This window comes from Drosophila albomicans, unplaced genomic scaffold, assembly GCF_009650485.2.
Source record: "Drosophila albomicans strain 15112-1751.03 unplaced genomic scaffold, ASM965048v2 utg000086l_pilon, whole genome shotgun sequence".
NCBI classification, from domain to species: domain Eukaryota; kingdom Metazoa; phylum Arthropoda; class Insecta; order Diptera; family Drosophilidae; genus Drosophila; species Drosophila albomicans.
The window spans coordinates 12,296-40,255 of NW_026263504.1; the positions used below are offsets into that span (position 1 = coordinate 12,296).

At 40.3% G+C, this 27,960-nt stretch overlaps 1 protein-coding gene across 1 annotated transcript; it reads left to right on the forward strand.

Annotated features, from left to right (window-relative positions):
• Nucleotides 1-2,507: 2,507 nt before the first annotated feature.
• On the forward strand, nucleotides 2,508-7,295 carry LOC127566253 (uncharacterized). Its single transcript, XM_052008276.1, has 6 exons — nucleotides 2,508-3,345; nucleotides 3,399-4,097; nucleotides 4,265-5,452; nucleotides 5,511-5,927; nucleotides 6,217-6,430; nucleotides 6,590-7,295. Exons 1-6 carry the CDS (start codon nucleotides 2,508-2,510, stop codon nucleotides 7,293-7,295), a joined length of 4,062 nt encoding a protein of 1,353 aa, XP_051864236.1.
• The last annotated feature ends 20,665 nt before the right edge of the window (nucleotides 7,296-27,960 follow it).

Below are 27,960 nucleotides of genomic sequence, written 5' to 3' on the forward strand. Positions count from 1 at the left end.
AGAGCAACTCCCAGCTCAAGTGTCGGTGTATAGGCTACCTCCAGCCAGTGTCCACACATACATAGACATACACACACACATATACACACCTCCATATATAAGCACAATTATACTTCCACCACATCTCCATATTTAAATATATAAATAATTTTTGTTGTTGTTTTTTTCGTGACAATTTATTTATTATTTTTCCATCCAGCGCTTTTTTAACCACATTTGTGTTTTTTCCAGCGTATTGTGTTTTCGTGGTATTTTTTCTTATTTTCGTGCCTTTTTGTTCTTGTTTTCGACAATCGTTCGCTTGATTGTCGCGGGAATTTTCCCCCGCCCCCCTTTGCGTTCGTTTTCTGTGTCCGCAGTCCGTACCCATTTGGGGTACAAAATACCTCAGCACTACCTGTGGTATTTTTTTCCAGTATTTTTATTTGGTATTTTTCTTTTACTAGTTGCTACGCGCCTTTCATTTCGTTTCCATCTTCTGGGCCGTTTCCGGATATATATAAAAAAAAAACCAAGTTCCATTTGGTATTTTTTTTTGGTATATTTTCTGTGATTTTCTGGTTCTCTAGCCAGCGGCTTCCTACCTTCCGTGCGTAGCATGTCATCGGGCAGACCCGATAAGACTAAAGCTAGACTGTCCGTGCCTTCTACTAGCACCGCTAGAGTTTCGAGTAACCTCCCTGTTCCTAGATCCAAGGGGGAACCGGCTCTTCGTGCATCCAGCACATCGCCAGTTCACACAAAAAGGGAGGTCCCCGCACGGTCAGCTAGTGTTTCGCCCACTTCCGGTACCAAGCCTCTGATCCTCGTCACGAAACCTCCGTCTGTTCCTAAGACCAAGGTTGTTTCCGACCCAATTCCTCGGCCAGCTGTTACTCGTTCACAAAGCAAAATGGCACAAAATGTGGTAGATTCGGCATTGAATAAGTTCATCGCCGCGACTGATCGACTAAGTCACTTTGCGGCGCGACTTAACAATGTTTCTACTGACAGCGCGTCCCTGTACACGTGCCAGGTCCGGAGGGACCAGATGCGTGCCTTGTGGGACAAGGTCGAGAAGGAGTACGAGGCTTGCTCCTGTGTCATGTCGGATGAAATGACGACAGACGAGTTGCCTACCATTCAGGCAAAATATGATTACTGCTATATTCTCTATGAGCAGTGGTCCGCTCAGCTAAGTGAGCAAATAGCTGATGCCTCCCAGGCACTCACTCCTCGTACACCCGTACAACCCCCAGCCGTGCCGTTCGTGTCCACAGGGTGTCGCCTACCTCCGTGCGACACCGAAGTTTTCGGAGGCGATTACACTCGCTGGCCCACCTTCCGAGACTTATTCACGGCTATTTACATCCGAAATCCTAGACTGTCGGAAGTTGAGAAACTTTTCCATCTCAACTCCAAGACCAGCGGTGAAGCCCATGCCATTGTGTCAAAGTCTCCTTTGACCAATGAAGGGTTTCAGTCGGCATGGTCCAGCTTGACTGAGCGTTTTGAGAACAAACGGTTGCTCGTGAACAGTCAGCTGCGTATCCTTTTTAATTTGCCCGCCATCGGGCAAGAGTCGGGTGCAGCCATTCAAGAGTTGCAAAGCACTATCCAAGGGTGCTTGACGGCTTTGGAGCACTCAAAGATCAATACGGAGAATTGGGATTGCATCCTGGTTTTCCTGTGTTCTTCGAGGCTCCCCAAATTGACCCTTTCTCTTTGGGAACAGTCCATCCAGAATAAGAGCGACGTTCCAACTTGGGCTGACATGAACGCTTTCCTTCTAGAGCGGTATCGCACCCTAGAAGCGATAGCGGAAGTGTCAGCCAGCACGAGCGCTCCGACGGTTCCGCGTGCCTCACGCAAGGAGGCCCCCGTCGCCAAGCAGGTAAACTCCTTTGAGAGTCGGGTAACTTCAAAAACCCAGTCCTGCAAGTTGTGTTCCCGGGAGAATCACCCGATTCGTTTGTGCCCGCGTTTCCTCCAGATGGGTATCAACGATAGGGTCAATTATATAAAGCAACAGAAGCTGTGTCTCAATTGTTTCGCACGAGGCCATATCCTGGCTGAGTGCACAAGTGCGCACAGCTGCTTTACTTGCAAGGGTCGTCATCATACACTCTTGCATCGAGTGAGCCCGGCGCCGACAGTCACAACCCCCATTCCATCTCCAATACAGTCCACTTCCACCCAGTCAGCTAACGTCCAATCCTTCGTGGCAGTTAACACACAAGGTGTTCTGCTCAGCACAGCTGTCATTCATGTATGCCATCTCGGCGTCCGCTATACAGCTCGGGCTCTGATTGACTCCGGATCAGAAGCCACCTTCCTCTCAGAGAAGTTGTTCAAGCGCTTGAGGATGCCGTATACATCCGTGCAAGCCCGCGTTTCTGGGCTGACACAAGCTGTGGCAGCCCAGCCCGAAAGTTTTGCCAATTCTTAATTGGCTCCCCGGTCAGACCCGATTTGCAGATCGAGGCGTCGGCGTACGTGCTCCCCCAGTTAGCGGGGAATCTGCCCTCATGTTCCGTCCCACAAACACTCCTCGAAAATCTGCCCAGCATCCAGCTGGCAGACCCCAAATTCATGAGAGTTCGCAGATTGATGTGCTACTAGGCGCTGACATCCTCCCGTCCATTCTGCTCGGCGGCTCTCACCCTAACATTTGTGGGACCCTCCTCGGTCAAGAGACCATTTTCGGTTGGATCCTGACTGGCCCTGTGTCGGGATCCATTTCAAAATCCATTTCGTCCTTTTCGGCTCGACTGTCCGTCGAGCGCACTCCGCCATTGGAGGAACTCCTCTCCAAATTTTTGGGAGTGGAGGACCTGCCGGCTAGCCCAGCAAAAGAATCTGACCTTTTTTGTGAGGCTAACTTCAACGCCACGACCGTGCGAACCTCAACGGGTCGCTACATGGTCACGCTTCCATTCCGCGATCCTGGTCACGTTGACCTGGGTCACTCGAGGGCTACCGCTCTCGCTCAGTTCCTGAGAAACGAGAGCCGTTTAAAGAGGAACGACTCTCTGAAGGAACAATATGACTCCGTTATTCGAGAGTATCTGGATTTGGGTCACATGACTCAAGTCCCCCCATCCAGTTCCGGCAACTATTATTTGCCGCATCACGCTGTTCTCAAGCCCGACAGCACCACCACAAAGCTCCGCGTTGTATTCAACGCCTCCAGCCCGACTTCAAACGGGAAGAGTCTGAACGACATCCTCCACACTGGGCCAATCCTTCAATCCGACCTGACCATTCAAATCCTGAAATGGAGGTTTTTCAAGTTCGTCTTCAACGCTGACATCACCAAGATGTATCGGCAAATCCTTGTGGATCCAACCACACCCGGTTTCAAAGGTTGCTCTTCCGTACTCCAGACGAGAAGTTATGCGACTTTGAACTCAACACAGTCACCTTTGGAGTGAACTGTGCTCCGTACCTGGCTATCCGCGTTCTGCATCAGCTTGCGAGTGATGTTCGCGACCGGTACCCCCTTGCTAGTGACATCATCGCCAATTATATGTACGTTGATGACGTCCTAGCAGGAGCTCACACTAAGCAGGCTGCGGTGTCTGCTATAGATGAGCTTCGAACAGCGCTCGAGAGTGCTGGGTTCCCTTTGCGTAAGTGGACCTCGAACTCGAAAGATGTGCTGAGAAGAATCCCTAAGGATCACTTGCTCTGTGCAGACTTCCTCGAGATCGACGAAGCTAGTGTCGCAAAGACGCTAGGCATTCGTTGGCGGGCCACGTCCGACGAGTTCTTTTTCGTCACCGCCGAGATGGTGTCCAAACCATCTTTCAGTAAGAGAGAAGTGCTGTCGCAGATCGCCAAGTTGTTCGATCCTGCAGGTTGGCTTGCTCCTGTGGTCATTTGGGCCAAGATTTTTATGCAAGAAATCTGGAAGCAAGAAATCGGCTGGGACGACTCCTTACCGGCGGATCTCACAGAGCAGTGGATCAGTTTTCTGCGGAACTATTCGTCCTTGCAGGACATCCGCATTCCTAGATGGACCAACTACGCTCCCGGCGCAAAAATCCAATTCCACGGGTTTTGCGACGCCTCTCAAAGCGCGTATGGAGCCGCTCTTTACGCACGTGTGGAAACAGGTGGACAAGTGTCTGTGAGCCTTCTAGCAGCGAAGACTAGAGTTGCACCTATCAAGACGGTCTCTCTACCTCGTCTTGAGCTGTGCGGAGCTCTCCTGTTGGCAGAATTATCCGCCGCCCTCCTACCACATTTTCCCACCCCGACGCTGAGACGTACCTGTGGACAGATTCCACTATCGTTCTGGCATGGTTGGACAAGCAGTCATGCAAGTGGACCACTTTCGTGGCGAACCGAGTGGCCAAGATTCACTCGGTGAATGGCACTTGGCAGCATGTTCGTTCCGAACACAATCCAGCCGACCTGGCAAGCCGCGGTGTCTCGCCGCAAGAGCTACTGGGCAGTCGCCTTTGGTGGCAGGGGCCCGAATGGCTGACGCACTCACCAGCGCAGTGGCCTTCACCGGTCATTGGGCTCGATACTGAATTGGAGTGTCGAGCGGTGAAGGTCCATGCAGCGCAAGTCCTATGTGAGGACTTCCTCGACCGTTTCTCCAGGTTCGATCGAGCGCTCCGAGTGTTTGCGTATGTGCGAAGGTTTGCCCAGCGTTGCCGCCAACCCAAGGTCTCGTTTCCAGAGACGCTCAGCTCTCAAGAGCTTGCAGAAGCTCAAGAGAGGCTGATTGTACAGGCTCAGAATCGGGTATACGCGAAAGAGTGTGCTTCCCTCCGGTCCCATAATCGTCTAATCGGGTCAAGCGATATCCTAAGCTTGAATCCGTTCCTTGACAAGCAAGGTGTCCTGCGTTCGTGTGGACGCGTAAGAGCGTCCACCTCCTTATCCTACGACGAACGGCATCCAATAATTCTCCCGTTCGGCTGCGTGTTCTCACGCCTCCTGGTTTCCTTCACGCATCAAGTCTCCCTCCATGGAGGCAACCAATTGGTGATGCGGCTGGTCCGAACCAAGTTCTGGATTCCCAAGCTAAGGAACTTGGTGAAGACAGTGATTAGTGCATGCAAGACCTGTGTGATTCATCGCCGCAAGCTCCAGTCGCAGTTGATGGGTGATCTCCCAAGCGCCCGGTCGACTTTTTCGCGACCTTTCACTAACTCCGGAGTAGACTTCGCCGGTCCCTTCGACGTCAAGAGCTACGTCGGACGGGGCTGCAAGATTACGAAGGGTTACGTATGTGTCTTCGTGTGCTTCAGCACGAAGGCAATCCATCTTGAGGCGACCACGGATCTGACAGCGGAAAAGTTCTTGGAAGCTTTCTCCCGATTCGTGGCACGGCGCGGGTGCCCTCTCCACATGTACTCTGACAACGGGAAAACGTTCGTCGGAGCCTCCTCCATTCTCTCCAAAGAATTTGTGGAGAGCACCCGCAACCTGATTGTCACCACTCACAGCCATCAAGGTCTTGCATGGCATTTCAACCCACCTGGTGCCCCCTCACATGGGGGGTCTCTGGGAAGCGGGCGTCAAGAGCTTCAAGACGCATTTCTACAAGACGGTTTCCTCCGTAAAACATACGTTCGAGGAGCTTTCCACCCTCCTGTCTAAAATTGAAGCGTGCCTCAATTCGCGGCCTTTGACTCCTATGTCAGAGGATGTGAGCGACTTGGCGGCACTTACTCCCGGTCATTTCCTGATCGGGGGTCCGCTACTCTCCATGGCGGAGCCAGAGTCCAGAGAGGATGTGGAGTCCATCCGCAACCGCTGGCAACGGCTCAAGGCTCTCCATCAGCATTTCTGTGTGCGATGGAAGAGTGAATATTTGAAGGAATTGCATAAGCGGAATAAGTGGCAGTCACCTTCACGCGATCTCCAAATCGGCGACATGGTGGTCATCAGAGAGGAGAATATACCACCTCAAGAATGGCGCCTCGGGCGTGTGTTGACCGCTTGCCCAGGTGCTGATGAAAGAGTCCGTGTGGTAGACATCCAGACGTGTCGTGGCGTTTTCCGCCGACCAGTTGCAAAGCTGGTCCTCCTTCCTACGGGACGCGCGCTCTGAGTCACCTATTCTTCTCTCTACTGCCATCCACTATCCTGTGGTTTTCTCTTCCGGCTTAGGCAATTCATCCCGCGCCATGTTCTTCATTTAATCTATTGTTTTTTGTTCTTTTTTTCTTTTCCTTTTGTTTTTTTTTTTCGCCTTTTGGTTTCATCCCATTACAGTTTACCATGGCGTCCTCCAGAAGATCATCCTGCACCCTGTCCGACGGAGTGAGCTTGCGAGGGCTCTTCTCGCCAGCGCGCTCCCTTTCGCCTCCGATTGCCGGCTCTCCGCCGAGGCAAGTCGCCCCGATGGAGTCCGAGCCCTCTCCAGCACCGGTGGCACTGGTTACTCCGCGTGGAGTTTCCGTGCCTCGCCGGGCCCCCCCTCAGCGGGGTGAGTATGTGCCTCCCGGCACAAACTCCGTTCCGCTGTAGGGTGTGCCGCGGTGTCCACGCGCTGCGCAAATGTCCACGGTTTGCCCAGCTGACGCCAGAGAAGCGGCTCCGGGCAGTACTTGTAAATAAGTACTGTCCCAACTGCTTGGCTCATCAGCACTCCGGGGGCACTTGCCGCAGCGGTGGACGGTGCAGGCATTGTGGTAAGGACCACCACTCCATGCTGCACATGCGAGACCCTAAACCCAAGCAGCGGTTGGCGCGACGACCGAGGGGCCGACGCGACCACCCGGCACCACACCAGAGGAGGACCATCGTCATCCCGGATGGACCGGCCCACTTCCCCACACACCAGGCCCGTGCCTAGCCCCGCCTTGTCATTGACGGCACTACTCCAGTGCAAGGGAGTCAGTATTCTCCCCACCGCGGCGGTCTGGCTAGTCACGGGGAAGACGGCCTTCGAGGCGCGAGTGCTCATTGATCCGTGCTGTCCTGTAAGCCGCATCAGCGAGTCGATGGCAGTGGCCATGGGCCTCTCTATCACTCGCGTGGGCGCAGAAGGAGTGTGCACGGCAACGTTGCGCTCCAAGACGTCACCCATGAGCCGGGAGGTCGTCTTCAAAACTGATCCGCAGCTCCATACAACGACGCCCGCCAGGACTGTCACTCCAGCCGGGCCCAGTTCTTTCAGTAACCTCGTGTTGGCTGACAAGGACTGGTTCCGCTCGGCATCGATCTCGGCAGTCTTGGGGGCTGATGTTTACCCTGATGTCGTGCTACCGGGTATCCTCCCGGGCCAAGGCGGACTGCCTATGGCGCAGAATTCCACGCTGGGCTGGATTCTGTCCGGCACGTGCTACTAGTTGTTTCGTTGCAATCCCAATATTGCAAGGGGGGGGAGAATGTTGATGCGAGCGCATTGCTAAGTGAGAGGCACACCTCCGCTCCGCCGACCGAAAAGCACTCAAAGCTTTTTCGCTCACTAGCAATGCGCTCAGTGCGTAAGAATGCACTCAAGCTCCAGTGCTCTCAGCTTCTCTCTCCCACAACTCACCACCGCTGAGCCGCGCTCAGCATAGATCGCCGAAATGCCGTCGGCTTTTTTCTATGAGTTAGTTACAAATCTCGTCTATTGTAAATCGGTACAATAACCCCCAATTTCTGTGCGCAATAATAACCCCAAGTCTAAATAAACTAATTATATATAGTGAAAAACCGCGAGTGTTTTTATTTTTCGGGAAGCAAACATATTGGAACTTTTTCAGCGCCGCCACAAACAGTAAGGTACATGATATTTCGTTGTGGAAACCATATATCCATATGAATTATATCATTCAGTTTTTCAGATGATTCGGTTATACAATAATTATATCTGATTGGGCGGCGATCATATTTAGCTGTGTTGCATATATTGCAGTTATTAATATACTTTTGAATTTCTTTTAACAAATTAGGGTAATAATATAATTGCTTAATTTCTAACAAAATTTCATTTATGCCCCTGTGGTTGTTTTTTAAGTGTTCATTTTCTATAATTTTTAACATTTTCTCTCTATCTGTAACGTCTTTTAATAGTATACATGATTTCAGAACTCTTAAATTTGTATTGTTGGAGAAATATTGTCTATAGTTTTCTTGGAACATTAAATATAATTTTGTGTCTTCGCAATAAATTACAACTAATCCTTTTTCGGGTATTATTTCTTGCATGACTTTTAACAATTTTTCGGCATCGCCTTTTGTTTTAACAATGTGTCTAACTTTCTTTTTGTACAAGATCTTTGTGGATCGTGAATCGTTTTCACCAATGTTAAGTATTATTTGAATTTTAAAAATATTTAGACATTTTTCGGTAATTGGGATAAAGTTTCGATCGTCCGATATTGCAGTGTGGATGGTTTCAATATCGTCCAACTCGCTATTAAATAATTTTATTAGCTGTTCGGAGAAATCCTGATTTTCATCTACGACGTTTAAGACGTTGATGCGGAGATTGTTTTCTATTTCGGCCAAAAAAATATCTTCTCTATCTATCTCGAGGCTGTCTTCGTCTGCTTTTGTGCTATTGGAGCTTGGGATTCTACTGAGGCCATCCGCCAGAGCGTTTTCTTTTCCTTTGATAAAGCTTATATCGAAATCAAACTCATTTAACTGAATTTTCCAACGTTGAAGTTTTAGGTTTGGCTCTTTTAAATTGTTTAGCCAAACCAAAGGTTTATGGTCTGTTTTTATCACAAATTTCCTTCCGTACAGGTAATGCTTAAAATATCTGGTTGCCCAGTAAATGGCTAGGAGCTCTTTCTCGATCGTACTATAATTTAGTTCGTGAGTTTTGAGCATTCGACTCGCATAGTAAATGACTTTATCGTCTTGCATTAAGACCGCTCCTAACGCATAGTTGCTTGCGTCCGTGACGAGAGTAAATAGTTTTTTAAAGTCGGGGTATACTACAATTGGTTCGCTTGTGATTAGTAATTTAAGTTTATCAAATGCCTCTACGAAGTCTTCATCTTCTAAGTTTACTCTCGAATTTTTCTTCAAATATTTTATAAGAGGCTGTGCAATTTTTGAATAATCTTTTATGTACCGTCTTAAATACCCTGCCATGCCCAAGAAACTTTTAATCTCTTTTTGATTTGATGGTAGTTTGATTTTGTTAATTGCTTCGATTTTGTTTTTAGTAGGTTTTAGCCCTTCTTGATTCACTATGTGACCTAAAAACTCGATTTCTTGTTTTGCAAATTGACACTTGTCAATCTGGAGTTTTTAGGTTTGATTTCAATAGACAATCAAATATGGCCTTGATATGTTCAACATGTTCTTCTATGCTCTTAGAAAAAATGAGAACATCGTCCATATATACCAAACATATGTGTCCTATGAATGGCCTAAGTACGTTATTCATAAGGCGTTGGAATGTGGACGGAGCGTTTCTTAATCCAAATGGCATACGCAAGAATTCGTAGTGCCCACTGGATGTAGAAAATGCTGTCTTATGTATGTCATCCGGATCCATCTCGATTTGGTAAAACCCTTTAGCGAGATCTAAGCTTGTGAAAAACTTACATCCACCTAATTTGTCAAAAATCTCGTCAATATTGGGTATAGGAAAACGATCCTCGATTGTCTCTTTATTTAATTTACGGTAGTCGATAACTAACCGCCACTTCTTAAGATTTGAGGCATCTGTCTTCTTCTGGACCACCCATAACGGACTATTATATGGACTATTAGAGTGTCTAATTATTCTTTGCTCGAGCATCTCGTCTATTTGCCTGTTAACCTCCTCAGTATGGATCTCAGGATATTTGTAAGCTTTTGAGTAACATGGAATATCGTTTCTTGTTTTAATGCTATGTTTGACTTCGTTAGTAAAGGTCAGATTTTGATAGTTCCTATAAAAGAGGCAATCATATTCATGTACAAGCTCTTCTAGCAAAGCTTTTGATTCCTGATTGATATCGATTTTTTGGATTGAGTTATTAAGACTTATAAGTTTGTGTGTTATATTAATGTCGTCTTGTATGAAAAGTTTTAGAGTGACGTTATTAATTATTAACTTCCTGTTAGGATAATCTATGACGGCATTTAAATCGTTTAGAAGGTTCCCTCCTATTAGCCCGTCGAAATTTTGATGAAAATTATATTCGAGGAATTCACACCAATAATTTTTTATATTAAATTCCTTAAATGATGGGAATCTACATAATTTTTTTATTTTAATTTCGTTTCCTAGAGCTCGTATTTTTATATCAACATTGGTTTTTCCATTTTGGGTTACAGACGTTTTCGTTAATGATGCTGAACTCTGCTCCAGTATCTATAACGAAAAGTAGTGTCCTAACGTGAGTTTTAATTTCTATATAGGGTAATCTTCTGACCCTACCGATTGAAAATTTCCACTCGATTGATTAATTTCCATTGGTTCCAAAGACAGTTTATTTTGCCCAGAGGACTGGCTGTTTCGGCTATTTGTTGACATTTTTGAGCATGCGCTAGCTGAAGTGTCTTTTGCCTGTTTTTGGCTATCTTGGAACCTTGAGTTGGTACTGAGTTTATTATTGCCAGATTTGAAGTGGGTTTGCTGGCCTTTATTAGAATCGTCCGTCTGAGGTACTAGTTGCTCATTAGAATTTTGATTATCATCACTGAAATTTGACCTGTAGTTTGGTTTACTATTTTTATTAGCTTTCCGGAAAGGGCCGTAAAACGTATAATTCTGATGTCTAGCATCCTCGATGATTTTATAGGCCCCATCTAATGTTTCTGGGTTTCTAGCGAAAATCATAGTCTTAGTCGGCTCTGGCAAGTTATCTCTAAATACTCGCAAGGCAATTCTGTTTACTTCGCCTGTGCTGTATGTCTCATCGTTGTGTGTAAGTATACGATTATGCAAGCGATTTGCAACATCGTTAATTTTGTCATAATATTGTTCTATTGTACCGTCTACCCTACACACATTTTAAGCATGTCCATTAAGTTATCGCTGTTTTCTTTTTCTCCGAAGTTTTTCAGCAAAATTTCTTTGAGTTTATCCCAATTTTCGATTTTACCGTACCTGTGAATAACTGGTCTTGATATTCCTACACATTTATTTCTTACAAAGCCGAATAAGATTTTTCCCGTTGCATCGTCGTAACCGGCGAGCATTGGCATAATTGCTTCAATTTGCGAAATAAAGTCTGGCAATTGGTTAACATCGGTGCCATCAAAGTCTTGTACATTTTTCAAGCAGTTCAAAGTTAAATTAAAGGCATTGATACTAGTAGCATCCATTTTTAACTTATTTATGTGTAAATTACCCAGACAAGAAAAAGTTTTAATTTATGTTTTATGCTTTAGAACCACGGTTTGTCAATTGTTGCTTCGCACCGATCGCCTTGTTCACAGTTTCCAGTCGTAGCGGTAAGAAAAGCTTTTAGTTTACCTTCTCCACGTTCTTCTTAGTTTTTCGTTCTTCCTTCTTATCTTGCTCTGCGTGTTACGTAAAGTGATTTTATCACGTGTGCGCTTTGTATTTAACGATGTCCAATACTATATTTTTTCCTCTGTTAATGTAAAATATAGTACTAAAACACGCAATTTTAGAATTTATAGTTGTCGATATTAGGTAGCTGTAGTTTTTTATGTTTTAAATCCTCGTCGCCAGTTTTGTGTTGATTGCCAACTTTCTTGGCTGATACACAAATGCTCTCGTGACACTTGCGTTTTGTTTGTTAATTATTATACGCGGGTTTATGTTTTAGTATAATTAATAATAACTTTATTGATTCTTCAGTTAACTCCGCTCTGAGTCGTGATCAGCTTAAGACTAACTTATAATCTAAGCTTTCGAAGCTGTGAAGTTTCGCGAGGTAAAAGCTCACTTATACATCATGTGTACATACATATGGGATTTTATTATGTATGCATGTAAGTATATATGACACCCGCGCGCGCAAGTTTCGACAATATCTTTGTTGAAAATTAATTGTATCTTACAATATTTTTATCGAGCTTACATATTAACGTCTTGGTGGTTATATATTCGTTTAACTTGATCCTTATAAATTTTATGATTTGGGTTGTCGACAGATACGAGATAATTACCCTCCTGCTCATAACCTTCGATACGTTTATATTTTGGTTGTGATTTACCTACTTTATTATTTTTGACAAAATCGTTCTTAAAATTATCATTAGATTCTATAGGTTGTTTTGACATAAGCTTTATTTTATTGTCTGCTATCTTTTTAGATAGTTTTTCAATGTCTTCAGAAGAGAGTAAATTATTTAGAATATCGATTGGCCTAATGTTAGTTGTATTATGGATTGTGTTGTTGTATGATATTATAGCCTTTAAAACTTTGTCTTGCACGCTATCTTTGTTGTTAGGATCCGCATTGAATAACCGTATGTGTTCGTTTAAAGTTAGATGAAGGCGTTCAATATCTGAATTTCCAGTTTTTTTGTATGGGGTCGTGAAATGGATCTGGACATCATTGTCCTGGAGGTATTCCTTAATTGTTAGTATATTAAATTCATTGTCCGTAACAATTTTCTTAGGTTTTCCTAGATATTGGAGTCTTAGTTTAATTGCGTTAAGCAGAGAAATCCATGATCGGTCTTTTAAAAAATGTGTTGTTGCATATTTACTTAATTTATCGATTGTAGTAAGGTACATGATATTTCGTTGTGGAAACCATATATCCATATGAATTATATCATTCAGTTTTTCAGATGATTCGGTTATACAATAATTATATCTGATTGGGCGGCGATCATATTTAGCTGTGTTGCATATATTGCAGTTATTAATATACTTTTGAATTTCTTTTAACAAATTAGGGTAATAATATAATTGCTTAATTTCTAACAAAATTTCATTTATGCCCCTGTGGTTGTTTTTTAAGTGTTCATTTTCTATAATTTTTAACATTTTCTCTCTATCTGTAACGTCTTTTAATAGTATACATGATTTCAGAACTCTTAAATTTGTATTGTTGGAGAAATATTGTCTATAGTTTTCTTGGAACATTAAATATAATTTTGTGTCTTCGCAATAAATTACAACTAATCCTTTTTCGGGTATTATTTCTTGCATGACTTTTAACAATTTTTCGGCATCGCCTTTTGTTTTAACAATGTGTCTAACTTTCTTTTTGTACAAGATCTTTGTGGATCGTGAATCGTTTTCACCAATGTTAAGTATTATTTGAAATTTTAAAAATATTTAGACATTTTTCGGTAATTGGGATAAAGTTTCGATCGTCCGATATTGCAGTGTGGATGGTTTCAATATCGTCCAACTCGCTATTAAATAATTTTATTAGCTGTTCGGAGAAATCCTGATTTTCATCTACGACGTTTAAGACGTTGATGCGGAGATTGTTTTCTATTTCGGCAAAAAAAATATCTTCTCTATCTATCTCGAGGCTGTCTTCGTCTGCTTTTGTGCTATTGGAGCTTGGGATTCTACTGAGGCCATCCGCCAGAGCGTTTTCTTTTCCTTTGATAAAGCTTATATCGAAATCAAACTCATTTAACTGAATTTTCCAACGTTGAAGTTTTAGGTTTGGCTCTTTTAAATTGTTTAGCCAAACCAAAGGTTTATGGTCTGTTTTTATCACAAATTTCCTTCCGTACAGGTAATGCTTAAAATATCTGGTTGCCCAGTAAATGGCTAGGAGCTCTTTCTCGATCGTACTATAATTTAGTTCGTGAGTTTTGAGCATTCGACTCGCATAGTAAATGACTTTATCGTCTTGCATTAAGACCGCTCCTACGCATAGTTGCTTGCGTCCGTGACGAGAGTAAATAGTTTTTTTAAAGTCGGGGTATACTACAATTGGTTCGCTTGTGATTAGTAATTTAAGTTTATCAAATGCCTCTACGAAGTCTTCATCTTCTAAGTTTACTCTCGAATTTTTCTTCAAATATTTTATAAGAGGCTGTGCAATTTTTGAATAATCTTTTATGTACCGTCTTAAATACCCTGCATGCCCAAGAAACTTTTAATCTCTTTTTGATTTGATGGTAGTTTGATTTTGTTAATTGCTTCGATTTTGTTTTTAGTAGGTTTTAGCCCTTCTTGATTCACTATGTGACCTAACAACTCGATTTCTTGTTTTGGCAAATTGACACTTGTCAATCTGGAGTTTTGTTTGATTTCATAGACAATTGCAGCATGCCTTGATATGTTCAACATGTTCTTCTATGCTCTTGAAAAAATGCGAACATCGATCATCATACCAAACGAGCGGGACCCTATGAATGGCCTTAGCTCTTCCGGGATGTGGAATAGCGTGGACGTTGCTGTCACTGATGATCGCTATGCTTACGTGAATTATTATAGTGTCCCTCATCAGAATATGCATGTCTCTATGTATCCTCATGCGAATACAATAAAAGGCATACATGCCTTTACACGAAATCAAGTAAACTATGGCCAACTTAAACAAACTAATTTGAAACTGAAAAGAAAACTCACAAGAAAATAGTTGGGTACCTAAATGGAGAGGACGAAGGTGTTGATGTCACTCTCCTTGTTCGCTACCCACCCAGCCATAGATTTCTAATGTATTTTTAAGTGACCACCCATAACGCACTATTTTTATGGACTACCCCTTCTTATGCTCCCATGTCATCATCTCGAAAACTTAGTATTTCATCATCATTATAAAATTTAATTATTCAAGCAGAAATAAACGGAAATGTAGTATATTCATAATAATGAATAGTTATTTTACCAAAATGTATCCAGATTTGCCAAATAAACTAGAGTATAACTTAGTATTAGAATATGTGTACAAGGATAATTATCAGTATGAGTGGCCGTACATATGTATAAAAAAAAAATCGTTCAAATATTCAGAATTTTTAGTGTGTTTAGGCTACTGCACGCGAAATAGTATCTAAAATTTTATACATGTTTTACTATTTTATTTTAGTGGTAATTAATTGTTCATTTCATTTTCATGTTTCATGTGTTAGGTTTTTGCTCGCAGCAACGAGGTTTGAGAACAATTAGGTTTTAGAACAACTTCATTTAGTAGCGCAAGTAAGTATTTATGTGAGCAGTAATTTTGGTATTAGTAGGTTTTATTATTTCACTGAGCAGTTTAATATTATTGTGTGGTTTTATTTTTTTAATGTTCACTGACTGTTATATATTTTGTATTTGTTTTGTTGTCATTTAAATACGATTGCAAAATACACTTGACAAAACATTTATTCTTATTTCTTTTCTCCGCGCCTGAAAAAGAAATCGCAATAGCGATACATATGGCAATAAAATACGAATATTAATGAAAAGGCAATCAGTTAACTCATTTCTGCTTTTTCTTTATTTTCGTCTTTATTATTCTGGACTAGGCAGATGAGTTACCTGATGCACTTGTCATTGCAAATCAAGGCAAATACATAACAAGAGATAGAATAATAAATGAAAAGAAAAGTGCGCAAGCCGTCGGCAATCACAGCGCGGCTACACTGGCCAACACAAAGGTGTTAACGATGTGGTAGCTAACGCCTTGCGACTTTCCTTTCTCACTCACCCAATTTTCCTCGATGAAGGCCTTCTCGACGATGTTGGTGTTGTTGGTTTTGTTTAAATTTTTTTTTTTATTTTAAATTATTTTACCAATTCACGATTTGCACTTGATTGTTTTACGACACTTCGGTTTTTTACATTATTAGGCACAGAAAAAAAAACAACAAAAAATGTTCTGTCGAGTGTAGTTTTTTTTTTTTAATTTTTTTCTTTTAATATTTTTACACACACACAATGTATATTTCACTGCTTCAGTGTTTTTTTTTTTCTTGTCTTTTGCTCACGTTGTTCACCAAACTTAATTATGCTTTTTAATTACTCTTTTTTTCACTATGCTCATATGATTTTGGGCTTTCAGTATTTTAATGATTTTAACTGAGATTCAGCCGCAATGTTGTTCGGTTTTTTTTTAAAGCGATTTGCACTCGCTATGCACACACTTGCACTTCTATTTCTGTTACATTTATTATTTTATTAATTATTTAATTTATTATTTATTGTTGTTGTCTGCTCCCTGCTGCTGCTGTCGGTCGTCGCCTTAGCCAGTTGGCTGGTAGCAAAGATTATTTTTTCCTCTGTATATATAAGTGGACACCTGATTTAAACAATTTTTTATGAAATTTTTGCAACTAATTATTTTTTTCCTATTTTTATAATATTTACCTTGCCTGGACGGCACTTTGAAGTATTCTGCTAATGCCAGCTTTTTGGGGCAAAAGCGGCGGGGATGGACAAAATTATTTAAGATTAAATAATTTGTTTTCTTCTTGGCCACGAGGCCTTAATACTTTGATGTTCTGGGTGGATATACAGAATTTCTAGGGCGTCTGCTTCCTTAGAGATCTTGATAGAAAAAGATCTAACCTTGCTAGTGCAGATCTTAACTAGCCCAAGTGAGAGCGAAATTCACCACATGGTGAATTTACATCTGTCACTTACAACGCTGTAACTCTCCACTGTCACGTATCTAACGTACGCCTATGCGCGCCTAAATATTTAAATTCAAATCCTAACGTATTATTTATTTTTGGGGTTATTTTAAGTTTTTAACTTTTATTGTTGTTTTTTATGTATGTATGTACTGTATGGGTCCATTACAAAACCAGATAATCTAACGAGTCTACGAGGCACGATTAGATGGAATTAGCTGCGTAAATCCTTGGCGTGATATGTGCCGATTTCTTTGCCTTGCAGGGTTTCCAAGATATAGTATGCAGTACCTACTTTCTTCTTTATTCTACACTTGGTAAACTGCGAACCTAACTTTTTGTTGAAATTGTTCGAGAAATTGCTCAAATAAAAGTTTCTTTTAAACACCTCTTGGCCTTCTTTAAAAGCAACTGGCTTTGCTCGCAAATTGTATTGCGTAGCGTTACGTTCATAAGCAGCACGACTATTTTGTTTAATATCCTCTCGCAACAATTGTATCTGATCCCTTGGATTCAGCAGGGGTGACTCTTCTAATACAGATAATTTTTTCAGTAACTTGTAATCACCAGCATGGTTGATCATATTAAATCCGAATAAAGCTTTATACGGCGAACAGCCAATCGCTTGATGTAAAGAGGATCGTAGAGCTGAAGAAATATGGGTCAAGTTTGTATCCCACTCTGTCTGATCAGTTCGAAGATACGAGCGAACAGCTGCTAGCAAAGAGCGATTAACCCTCTCGGCAGCATTGCTTTGAGGCGAATATAAAGCAGTGCAAGTATGAATTATTCCAAACTTTGTTAAAATGATTTAAATTGATTTAAATTCATTCGATTTGAATTGAGATCCATTGTCACTTACAATGATCTCAGGAACACCAAACTCTGCAAAGATTCGTTTTCCAAGAAATTCGTTAACAGCTGCTGTTGTGAATTTTTTTAACGGACAAATCCAATGATATCGGCTGAAATGATCAAGGACGATGAGCAGCCCAATATGACCCTTCTTGCTCCGTGGATAAGGACCAAGTATGTCAATATATAACTTTTGAAAAGGCCTACACGATATACTTTGCTGACCCATTGGAGGTCGTAACGTCATATTTGGCGCTTTCGTTTCTTTGCAAACATCACATTCACGCACATATTCCCGTACTTGTTTAGAGAGACCTGGCCAATACAAGTGCCTTCGCAATCGTTCAATAGTTTTCTGCATTCCACCGTGAGAAGATACTACGCAATCATGCGCTTGCCGAATAGCTGCAACTCGTAATGACTCCGGCACCCATAACTTCCAAACATCCATATCTTGAACTGCGTTTCCCGATGGGTGTTCGGTGCGAATGTAGACATATTTATCTACAGCCTTCAAATCAGGGAATTTCTCAGTATTCGCGTCCACTAAGTCTTTGAGTTCTACGTACTCAGCCTCAAGAAATGCTGGAGAATCTAAATCAATTTCTGGACCTATCCATTCGACGCTATCAATCTCTGCTTCACTAATTCTTGACAATGCATCTGGAACAACGTGATCCTTGCCTTTTCGATGCGAAATGGTAAACTTAAACGCTTGTAAACGAAGTATCCATCTAGCCAATCTGCCAGATACATTCTGCTGTCGCATTAGCCATAAGAGACTCGAATGATCCGTCACTACTTCGAATGGTTGTAGTTCGAGATAGCATCTAAATTTTTCAACGGCTAAAATTACTGCAAGACACTCTCTTTCTGTTACGCTATAATTTCTTTGAGCTTTCGACAATTTTTTTGACATAAATGCCAGTGGCCGTTCCTCTCCTGTATCTGACAGTTTGCACTAATACAGCACCAATACCATGATCGCTGGCATCGCAATGTAAGAAAAATTTTCGAGAAAAATCTGCATTTTGCAGCACTGGAGCGGTAGTTAACAATGTCTTTAACCTATCCATTGCTTCCTGGGCTTCTAACGACCATTTAAAGCATTTTTTTGTTTTCAACACTTCGGTAATGGGACACGAAATTTCAGCAAAATCTTTGATGAATCTTCGGTACCAACCACAAACTCCGAGGAAACCTCGAACTTGCTTCAAGTTCTTGGGAGTAGGCCAGTTTAGTACACAAGATATTTTCTCTGGATCGGTTGCTACTCCCCCATTACTTATCACATATCCTAAGTAATTAACCTTTGTGACACAAAAGTGACTTTTAGAAACGTTCAACGTAAGGTTTGCCTTTCGAAATTGATCTGCTATGCGAATTAACACAGCAAGGTGAGATGAAAAATCTTCGGAAACGATAACGAGATCATCCAGATATCCGAAAACGCAATGGCGTAAATCGGGCGGGATTAAATCATCCATTAATCTTGACATTGTAGAAGGAGCATTGCAAAGACCAAAGGGCATGACGGTAAATTGGTATAAAGATCGACCTGGAACAGTGAAAGCAGTCAAAGGTTTCGCTTCTTCGGTAAGCTCTATCTGCCAATATGCATCTTTGAGATCTAGCTTAGAAATCAAATTAGCCTTTGGAAGTCGAGCGAAGATGCCTTCAATGCTTTGCAAAGGATAAGCATACTTTCGGGTGGCCTCATTTAGCTTTCTAGCATCCAAGCATAATCGAACCTTGTTTGGCTTTACAACCATGCGCATTGGAGAGCTCCAAGCACTTTGCGATGGTTCAATTACCCCAAGCTGAAGCATGCGATCAATTTCTGAGAACATCAACTCTTCAACTGCAGGACTCACTGGATAGTGACGCTGCTTCACTGGCTTACTATCACCAATTTCAATGTTATGTTTAATTAACGCCGTTCGACCCAATCCCTGTCTTTCAAAATTTGGAAATAACTCCTTTACTGCCTCCAATTGCTGTCGTTCTTGCATGGATAATGGATATCTATCATCAGCTTGATCCTGTTCTATCTCTTCCGACAAAATTGAGCTAATTACTCCTGGTGCGAGTTCAAATTCTCGCCAGAAATCTATTCCTAGTATTAATTTCTGAGCTATCGATGGAATAATGTAAAGATCTATCTGTCTTTCCTTGTCTTTATATTTCATTTTTACTTTCAAAATACCATACACCTGGTGCACTTTAGCATCAGCTGTTCGAACTTGCGACTTTATTGGCTTAAAATTGGGATGATTTGAAAAATCCAACGCAGCCAAAGAATCACCAAGACAACTGATGTTTGCTCCAGTATCAAGCAAGCCAAGTTCAGAAAACTCTAAGAAAGAAACACTTGCATAACTACGACGGTCAACATTATTTTGGAAAATGGTTGACACCATAATAGCTTTCTTGCTTTTAAGAAACTTAAAATATTTTCGTTGACGAATAGTGTTTCGACGACTTTTCTTCCCCTGTCCAGCAAAAATTCTCTCTCTAGCTATATAATAATCTCTTAATCTCTCATGATAAGGCTTAAAACTATTTTGTATTTCAGAACGAGTTAATGGATCTGCTTTTCGCTCTAAAATTCTAACCGTAGTACTTTCTAAATTCAACTTATCTCCTATTTCTGGGACATCCTTCCTGCATTGGATGCCCCCCTTTGCCGGTTTTCCTGCTTTTGTTTGCAGTTCTGGCAATTTGGTTTATATACTTGCGGAGCCCCGCATCCATAACAAAAAACTCTTCTTTCGGCCAACAACAATTCTCCCAAATGTGGCCAGCAATATCGCAATTCCAGCATACTAATGGTGTTTTATGTTGTATGGCTGCTATCTCAACCTGTTTGTCACTCTCAGGATCTTCTTCGGGTTGCTCGTCATCCAGGGCGTATACTCGATATGCACTAGCTTTGACTTGCGGCTGACGTGCTCTACCCTATATCCTGCAGAAAATGTTCACGCTTATGTACCAAACGACGAAGCTCGGAAATCGAAGAGATATATCTTCAAACAGAAGTCTTTCTTTCATGTCAATCTGTAAGTTTCCCTGAATCATCTCTACCAGTTCGTCTTCTGCAAAACTAACGGATAATCTGTCCATCAGTTTGCAAACACTTTCATAAAACGCGTCGAAGGATTCACCTGGCTTTTGTTTACGTGATCGAATCTGTTCCCGTAATTCAGTTACTGATCTGCTCTCGCGATATTGATTTCTGAACGCTACGCAAAATTCTCGCCAGTTGAAAGTTTGGACACTCTTATGGTATCTCCAAAACCAACTATTTGCCTTTCCTATCAACAGCTGATGGATATTTCGACTTATTATTTCCAAGTCCCCCTCAAAATGCTCGCGCGTTAGGATTTGTACTCTGTATAAGAATTCCTCAACAGATAATCCTTCGGCGGTACCATCAAATCGGACACCCCATTTCTGTAGAATGTCTGAGATTCTATGTGGCCCTAAATTCTGTATAAGATTAGTGGATCGGCTACTTCGTGGAGTAATCGGTGTTTCACGAAGAGCTACGTGGCCATTTGGAGCACCTAGACTTCCCGAACCTGACATAGAGGACAAAACGCGAGTAACCGTTTCTCGGACAATGGACTCTACATCTATCTGAAAATTGGGTGGCGCTTGAGAATGATTTGATCTTCGTTGTCTTGTTGGACGACCTCTTCTAGCGGGTGCATTCGGATTCCGATTTGCCTGTAATCTCACATTCGCTGGAGTACTACCAGGCGGAGGACAAATCTCGTGAGATGGAACGTCAATAGTGATCAGCGCTTCGGCTCCTTTTGGTGCCTGTGAATTCAAAGATTCCAACTGATGTGCTAACGATCGAGTAACCGGGCGATATCCAGTTGCAACCACTCGTTGCGTTGGATTTGCATCGTCACTTTTGGAGTTTGGAGAATGATTGCCAACAACTACTTTCCATTCTTTTGGTTGAACTGCTACTAAGCAGCTGGGACACTCTCTATGGACTTGCACTCGCGTTTCCAAACAACTTTTATGGAATACGTGGTGACAATTTGTAACAGCACACGGCTGTGTATTCAACATGATTTCCCGCAAATAATACAGATATTTGCAGCCGTACTATCATGTTGCTGATTCCGGTTGGACTCAAAACTATGTTCAAGTGGCATGTTTTTATTTTAAATAGTTATTTCTGATGACTTTCTTTTGGGAGACATAAGTAAGGGTAAATATATTGGCTTTCACTACTTATTCTTGTAACATATCTATCTTGTTAATGGGCTATTTCAACTACCAAAAGGTTTCCTTTTCAAATAAACAACACCATCAAACTCGGCCAAAAGGACTTTTACGGACAATGAGACACACTTGCATCTAAAAACATTGTATTCCAGTAAAATACCTTTACAGCGAATCTTACGTAATTGTTCACAGAGAAAAACCTTGCTCATGAAAAAGGCTATATAATACGTATTGCTACACAAACTGAATAAATAAATTCAACTATTCTCTTGGTCGATGTATTCAAATGCTCAAATACTCGAGTTCCAAAGAGTAAGCAAAATTTAAATTCACCTTGAATGCAATTATAAAGCACAAATTCAATCGAAGACAAAGAGCTAATTAATTAATTTCAATTGTACGTGACCAATAAAATTCGATAAGTTAATGAAGAATTGAAACAAAAACTGAAACAATTTTTTTCCAATTCTCCACAACCCATGAAATCTTATTATAGTTCTTTGGTCAAGCTATCATCCGTATCACAAAAAAAATTTTTATGAAACGGAAAAAGGAAAAAGAATTTGCTACGGTCGACTTCAATCAGCATGTGCTAATACAGAATCGAATTCCAGTAGATTTCCAAATCCTTCAAGCTTCGTACAACTGCTATTAATCTGGGACCAGTGCTAATACTAGCAAATTAATGCCATAATAACACCTGCCCCACGTTGGGCGCCAAAATTCCTATAACAACTGTCCCACCGTTGTTGGGCCCAAATTCCAATTTCTTGTAATATCAACCCCTTGTTGGGTGCCAGAATTACTTGCAGCATGCCGCGCCGCCACACTGCTTTTTTTCCTACTTGCGTGTGCGGCTCCTTGATCATCATCACCAGCCGAGCGGGACCCTTTGAACCCTTAGCTCTTCCGGGATGTGGCCTAATGTTGTTGCTGTCACTGATGATCGCTATGCTTGCGGTGAATTATTATAGAGTCCCTCATCAAATATGCATGGAACGATCCTCATGCGAATACAATAAAAGGCATACATGCCTAACACAAAACCAAGTAAACTATGGCCAATTAAACAAACTAATTTGAAACTGAAAAGAAAACTCACAAGAAAAGTAGTGTACCTAAATGGAGAGGACGAAGGTGTTGATGTCACTCTCCTTGTTCGCTACCCACCCAGCCATAGTCTTCTAATGTATTTTTAAGTGAAGACCCCAAACGCAGCTTTTTATTTACCCCTTCTTATGCTCCCATGTCATCAGAAAAGAAAACTTAGTATTTCATCATCATTATAAAATTTAATTATTCAAGCAGAAATAAACGGAAATGTAGTATATTCATAATAATGAATAGTTATTTTACCAAAATGTATCCAGATTTGCCAAATAAACTAGAGTATACTTTAGTATTAGAATATGTGTATAAGGATAAATATCAGTATGAGTGGGCGGCGTACATATGTATAAAAAAAAAATCGTTCATATATTCAGAATTTTTAGTGTGTTTAGGCTACTGCACGCGAAATAGTATCTAAAATTTTATACATGTTTTACTATTTTATTTTAGTGGTAATTAAATTGTTCATTTTCATTTTCATGTTTCATGTGTTTCTTTTGCTCGCAGCAACGAGGTTTGAGAATATTATACATAGGTTTTAGAACAACTTCATTTAGTAGCGCAAGTATGTATGTGAGCAGTAGGTTTTGTATTATTTTATTTCACTGAGCAGTTTAATATTATTGTGTGGTTTTATTTTTTTTAATGTTCACTGACTGTTATATATTTTGTATTTGTTTTGTTGTCATTTAAATACGATTGCAAAATACACTTGACAAAACATTTATTCTTATTTCTTTTCTCCGCGCCTGAAAAAGAAATCGCAATAGCGATACATGGCAATAAAATACGAATATTAATGAAAAGGCAATCAGTTAACTCATTTCTGCTTTTTCTTTATTTTCGTCTTTATTATTCTGGACTAGGCAGATGAGTTACCTGATGCACTTGTCATTGCAAATCAAGGCAAATACATAACAAGAGATAGAATAATAAATGAAAAGAAAAGACGCGCAAGCCGTCGGCAATCACAGCGCGGCTACACTGGCCAACACAAAGGTGTTAACGATGTGGTAGCTAACGCCTTGCGACTTTCCTTTCTCACTCACCCAATTTTCCTCGATGAAGGCCTTCTCGACGATGTTGGTGTTGTTGGTTTTGTTTAAATTTTTTTTTTATTTTAAATTATTGTACCAATTCACGATTTGCACTTGATTGTTTTACGACACTTTGGTTTTTTACATTATTAGGCACAGAAAAAAAAACAACAAAAAATGTTCTGTCGAGTGTAGTTTTTTTTTTTAATTTTTTTCTTTTAATATTTTTACACACACACAATGTATATTTCACTGCTTCAGTGGTTTTTTTTTTCTTGTCTTTTGCTCACGTTGTTCACCAAACTTAATTATGCTTTTTAATTACTTTATTTTTTTCACTAAGATGCTCATATGATTTTGGGCTTTCAGTATTTTAATGATTTTAACTGAGATTCAGCCGCAATGTTGTTCGGTTTGTTTTTAATTAAAGCGATTTGCACTCGCTATGCACACACTTGCACTTCTATTTCTGTTACATTTATTATTTTATTAATTATTTAATTTATTATTTATTTGTTGTCTGCTCCCTGCTGCTGCTGTCGGTCGTCGCCTTAGCCAGTTGGCTGGCCCGACACTTGTCAATCTGGAGTTTTAGGTTTGATTTCAATAGACAATCAAATATGGCCTTGATATGTTCAACATGTTCTTCTATGCTCTTAGAAAAAATGAGAACATCGTCCATATATACCAAACATATGTGTCCTATGAATGGCCTAAGTACGTTATTCATAAGGCGTTGGAATGTGGACGGAGCGTTTCTTAATCCAAATGGCATACGCAAGAATTCGTAGTGCCCACTGGATGTAGAAAATGCTGTCTTATGTATGTCATCCGGATCCATCTCGATTTGGTAAAACCCTTTAGCGAGATCTAAGCTTGTGAAAAACTTACATCCACCTAATTTGTCAAAAATCTCGTCAATATTGGGTATAGGAAAACGATCCTCGATTGTCTCTTTATTTAATTTACGGTAGTCGATAACTAACCGCCACTTCTTAAGATTTGAGGCATCTGTCTTCTTCTGGACCACCCATAACGGACTATTATATGGACTATTAGAGTGTCTAATTATTCTTTGCTCGAGCATCTCGTCTATTTGCCTGTTAACCTCCTCAGTATGGATCTCAGGATATTTGTAAGCTTTTGAGTAACATGGAATATCGTTTCTTGTTTTAATGCTATGTTTGACTTCGTTAGTAAAGGTCAGATTTTGATAGTTCCTATAAAAGAGGCAATCATATTCATGTACAAGCTCTTCTAGCAAAGCTTTTGATTCCTGATTGATATCGATTTTTTGGATTGAGTTATTAAGACTTATAAGTTTGTGTGTTATATTAATGTCGTCTTGTATGAAAAGTTTTAGAGTGACGTTATTAATTATTAACTTCCTGTTAGGATAATCTATGACGGCATTTAAATCGTTTAGAAGGTTCCCTCCTATTAGCCCGTCGAAATTTTGATGAAAATTATATTCGAGGAATTCACACCAATAATTTTTTATATTAAATTCCTTAAATGATGGGAATCTACATAATTTTTTTATTTTAATTTCGTTTCCTAGAGCTCGTATTTTTATATCAACATTGGTTTTCCATTTTGGGTTACAGACGTTTTCGTTAATGATGCTGAACTCTGCTCCAGTATCTATAACGAAAAGTAGTGTCCTAACGTGAGTTTTAATTTCTATATAGGGTAATCTTCTGACCCTACCGATTGAAAATTTCCACTCGATTGATTAATTTCCATTGGTTCCAAAGACAGTTTATTTTGCCCAGAGGACTGGCTGTTTCGGCTATTTGTTGACATTTTTGAGCATGCGCTAGCTGAAGTGTCTTTTGCCTGTTTTTGGCTATCTTGGAACCTTGAGTTGGTACTGAGTTTATTATTGCCAGATTTGAAGTGGGTTTGCTGGCCTTTATTAGAATCGTCCGTCTGAGGTACTAGTTGCTCATTAGAATTTTGATTATCATCACTGAAATTTGACCTGTAGTTTGGTTTACTATTTTTATTAGCTTTCCGGAAAGGGCCGTAAAACGTATAATTCTGATGTCTAGCATCCTCGATGATTTTATAGGCCCCATCTAATGTTTCTGGGTTTCTAGCGAAAATCATAGTCTTAGTCGGCTCTGGCAAGTTATCTCTAAATACTCGCAAGGCAATTCTGTTTACTTCGCCTGTGCTGTATGTCTCATCGTTGTGTGTAAGTATACGATTATGCAAGCGATTTGCAACATCGTTAATTTTGTCATAATATTGTTCTATTGTACCGTCTACCCTACACATTTTAAGCATGTCCATTAAGTTATCGCTGTTTTCTTTTTCTCCGAAGTTTTTCAGCAAAATTTCTTTGAGTTTATCCCAATTTTCGATTTTACCGTACCTGTGAATAACTGGTCTTGATATTCCTACACATTTATTTCTTACAAAGCCGAATTCGTCGTAACCGGCGAGCATTGGCATAATTGCTTCAATAATAAAGTCTTGCATTGCGAGCATTGGCATAACATTTGCGAAATAAAGTCTGGCAATTGGTTAACATCGGTGCCATCAAAGTCTTGTACATTTTTCAAGCAGTTCAAAGTTAAATTAAAGGCATTGATACTAGTAGCATCCATTTTTAACTTATTTATGTGTAAATTACCCAGACAAGAAAAAGTTTTAATTTATGTTTTATGCTTTAGAACCACGGTTTGTCAATTGTTGCTTCGCACCGATCGCCTTGTTCACAGTTTCCAGTCGTAGCGGTAAGAAAAGCTTTTAGTTTACCTTCTCCACGTTCTTCTTAGTTTTTCGTTCTTCCCTTCTTATCTTCTTGCTCTGCGTGTTACGTAAAGTGATTTTATCACGTGTGCGCTTTGTATTTAACGATGTCCAATACTATATTTTTTCCTCTGTTAATGTAAAATATAGTACTAAAACACGCAATTTTAGAATTTATAGTTGTCGATATTAGGTAGCTGTAGTTTTATGTTTTAAATCCTCGTCGCCAGTTTTGTGTGATTGCCAACTTTCTTGGCTGATACACAAATGCTCTCGTGACACTTGCGTTTTGTTTGTTAATTATTATACGCGGGTTTATGTTTTAGTATAATTAATAATAACTTTATTGATTCTTCAGTTAACTCCGCTCTGAGTCGTGATCAGCTTAAGACTAACTTATAATCTAAGCTTTCGAAGCTGTGAAGTTTCGCGAGGTAAAAGCTCACTTATACATCATGTGTACATACATATGGGATTTTATTATGTATGCATGTAAGTATATATGACACCCCGCGCGCAAGTTTCGACAATATCTTTGTTGAAAATTAATTGTATCTTACAATATTTTTATCGAGCTTACATATTAACGTCTTGGTGGTTATATATTCGTTTAACTTGATCCTTATAAATTTTATGATTTGGGTTGTCGACAGATACGAGATAATTACCCTCCTGCTCATAACCTTCGATACGTTTATATTTTGGTTGTGATTTACCTACTTTATTATTTTTGACAAAATCGTTCTTAAAATTATCATTAGATTCTATAGGTTGTTTTGACATAAGCTTTATTTTATTGTCTGCTATCTTTTTAGATAGTTTTTCAATGTCTTCAGAAGAGAGTAAATTATTTAGAATATCGATTGGCCTAATGTTAGTTGTATTATGGATTGTGTTGTTGTATGATATTATAGCCTTTAAAACTTTGTCTTGCACGCTATCTTTGTTGTTAGGATCCGCATTGAATAACCGTATGTGTTCGTTTAAAGTTAGATGAAGGCGTTCAATATCTGAATTTCCAGTTTTTTTGTATGGGGTCGTGAAATGGATCTGGACATCATTGTCCTGGAGGTATTCCTTAATTGTTAGTATATTAAATTCATTGTCCGTAACAATTTTCTTAGGTTTTCCTAGATATTGGAGTCTTAGTTTAATTGCGTTAAGCAGAGAAATCCATGATCGGTCTTTTAAAAAATGTGTTGTTGCATATTTACTTAATTTATCGATTGTAGTAAGGTACATGATATTTCGTTGTGGAAACCATATATCCATATGAATTATATCATTCAGTTTTTCAGATGATTCGGTTATACAATAATTATATCTGATTGGGCGGCGATCATATTTAGCTGTGTTGCATATATTGCAGTTATTAATATACTTTTGAATTTCTTTTAACAAATTAGGGTAATAATATAATTGCTTAATTTCTAACAAAATTTCATTTATGCCCCTGTGGTTGTTTTTTAAGTGTTCATTTTCTATAATTTTTAACATTTTCTCTCTATCTGTAACGTCTTTTAATAGTATACATGATTTCAGAACTCTTAAATTTGTATTG

Bases quoted from the DNA above. Each gene is read 5' to 3' on its own strand.
- LOC127566253 (XM_052008276.1), top strand. From the start codon at position 2,508: ATGTTCCGTCCCACAAACACTCCTCGAAAATCTGCCCAGCATCCAGCT. The intron at 3,346-3,398 runs GTTGCTCTTCCG...AACTCAACACAG, and splicing joins AACCACACCCGGTTTCAAAG to TCACCTTTGGAGTGAACTGT. The intron at 4,098-4,264 runs GTGGACAAGTGT...ACCTGTGGACAG, and splicing joins TTACGCACGTGTGGAAACAG to ATTCCACTATCGTTCTGGCA.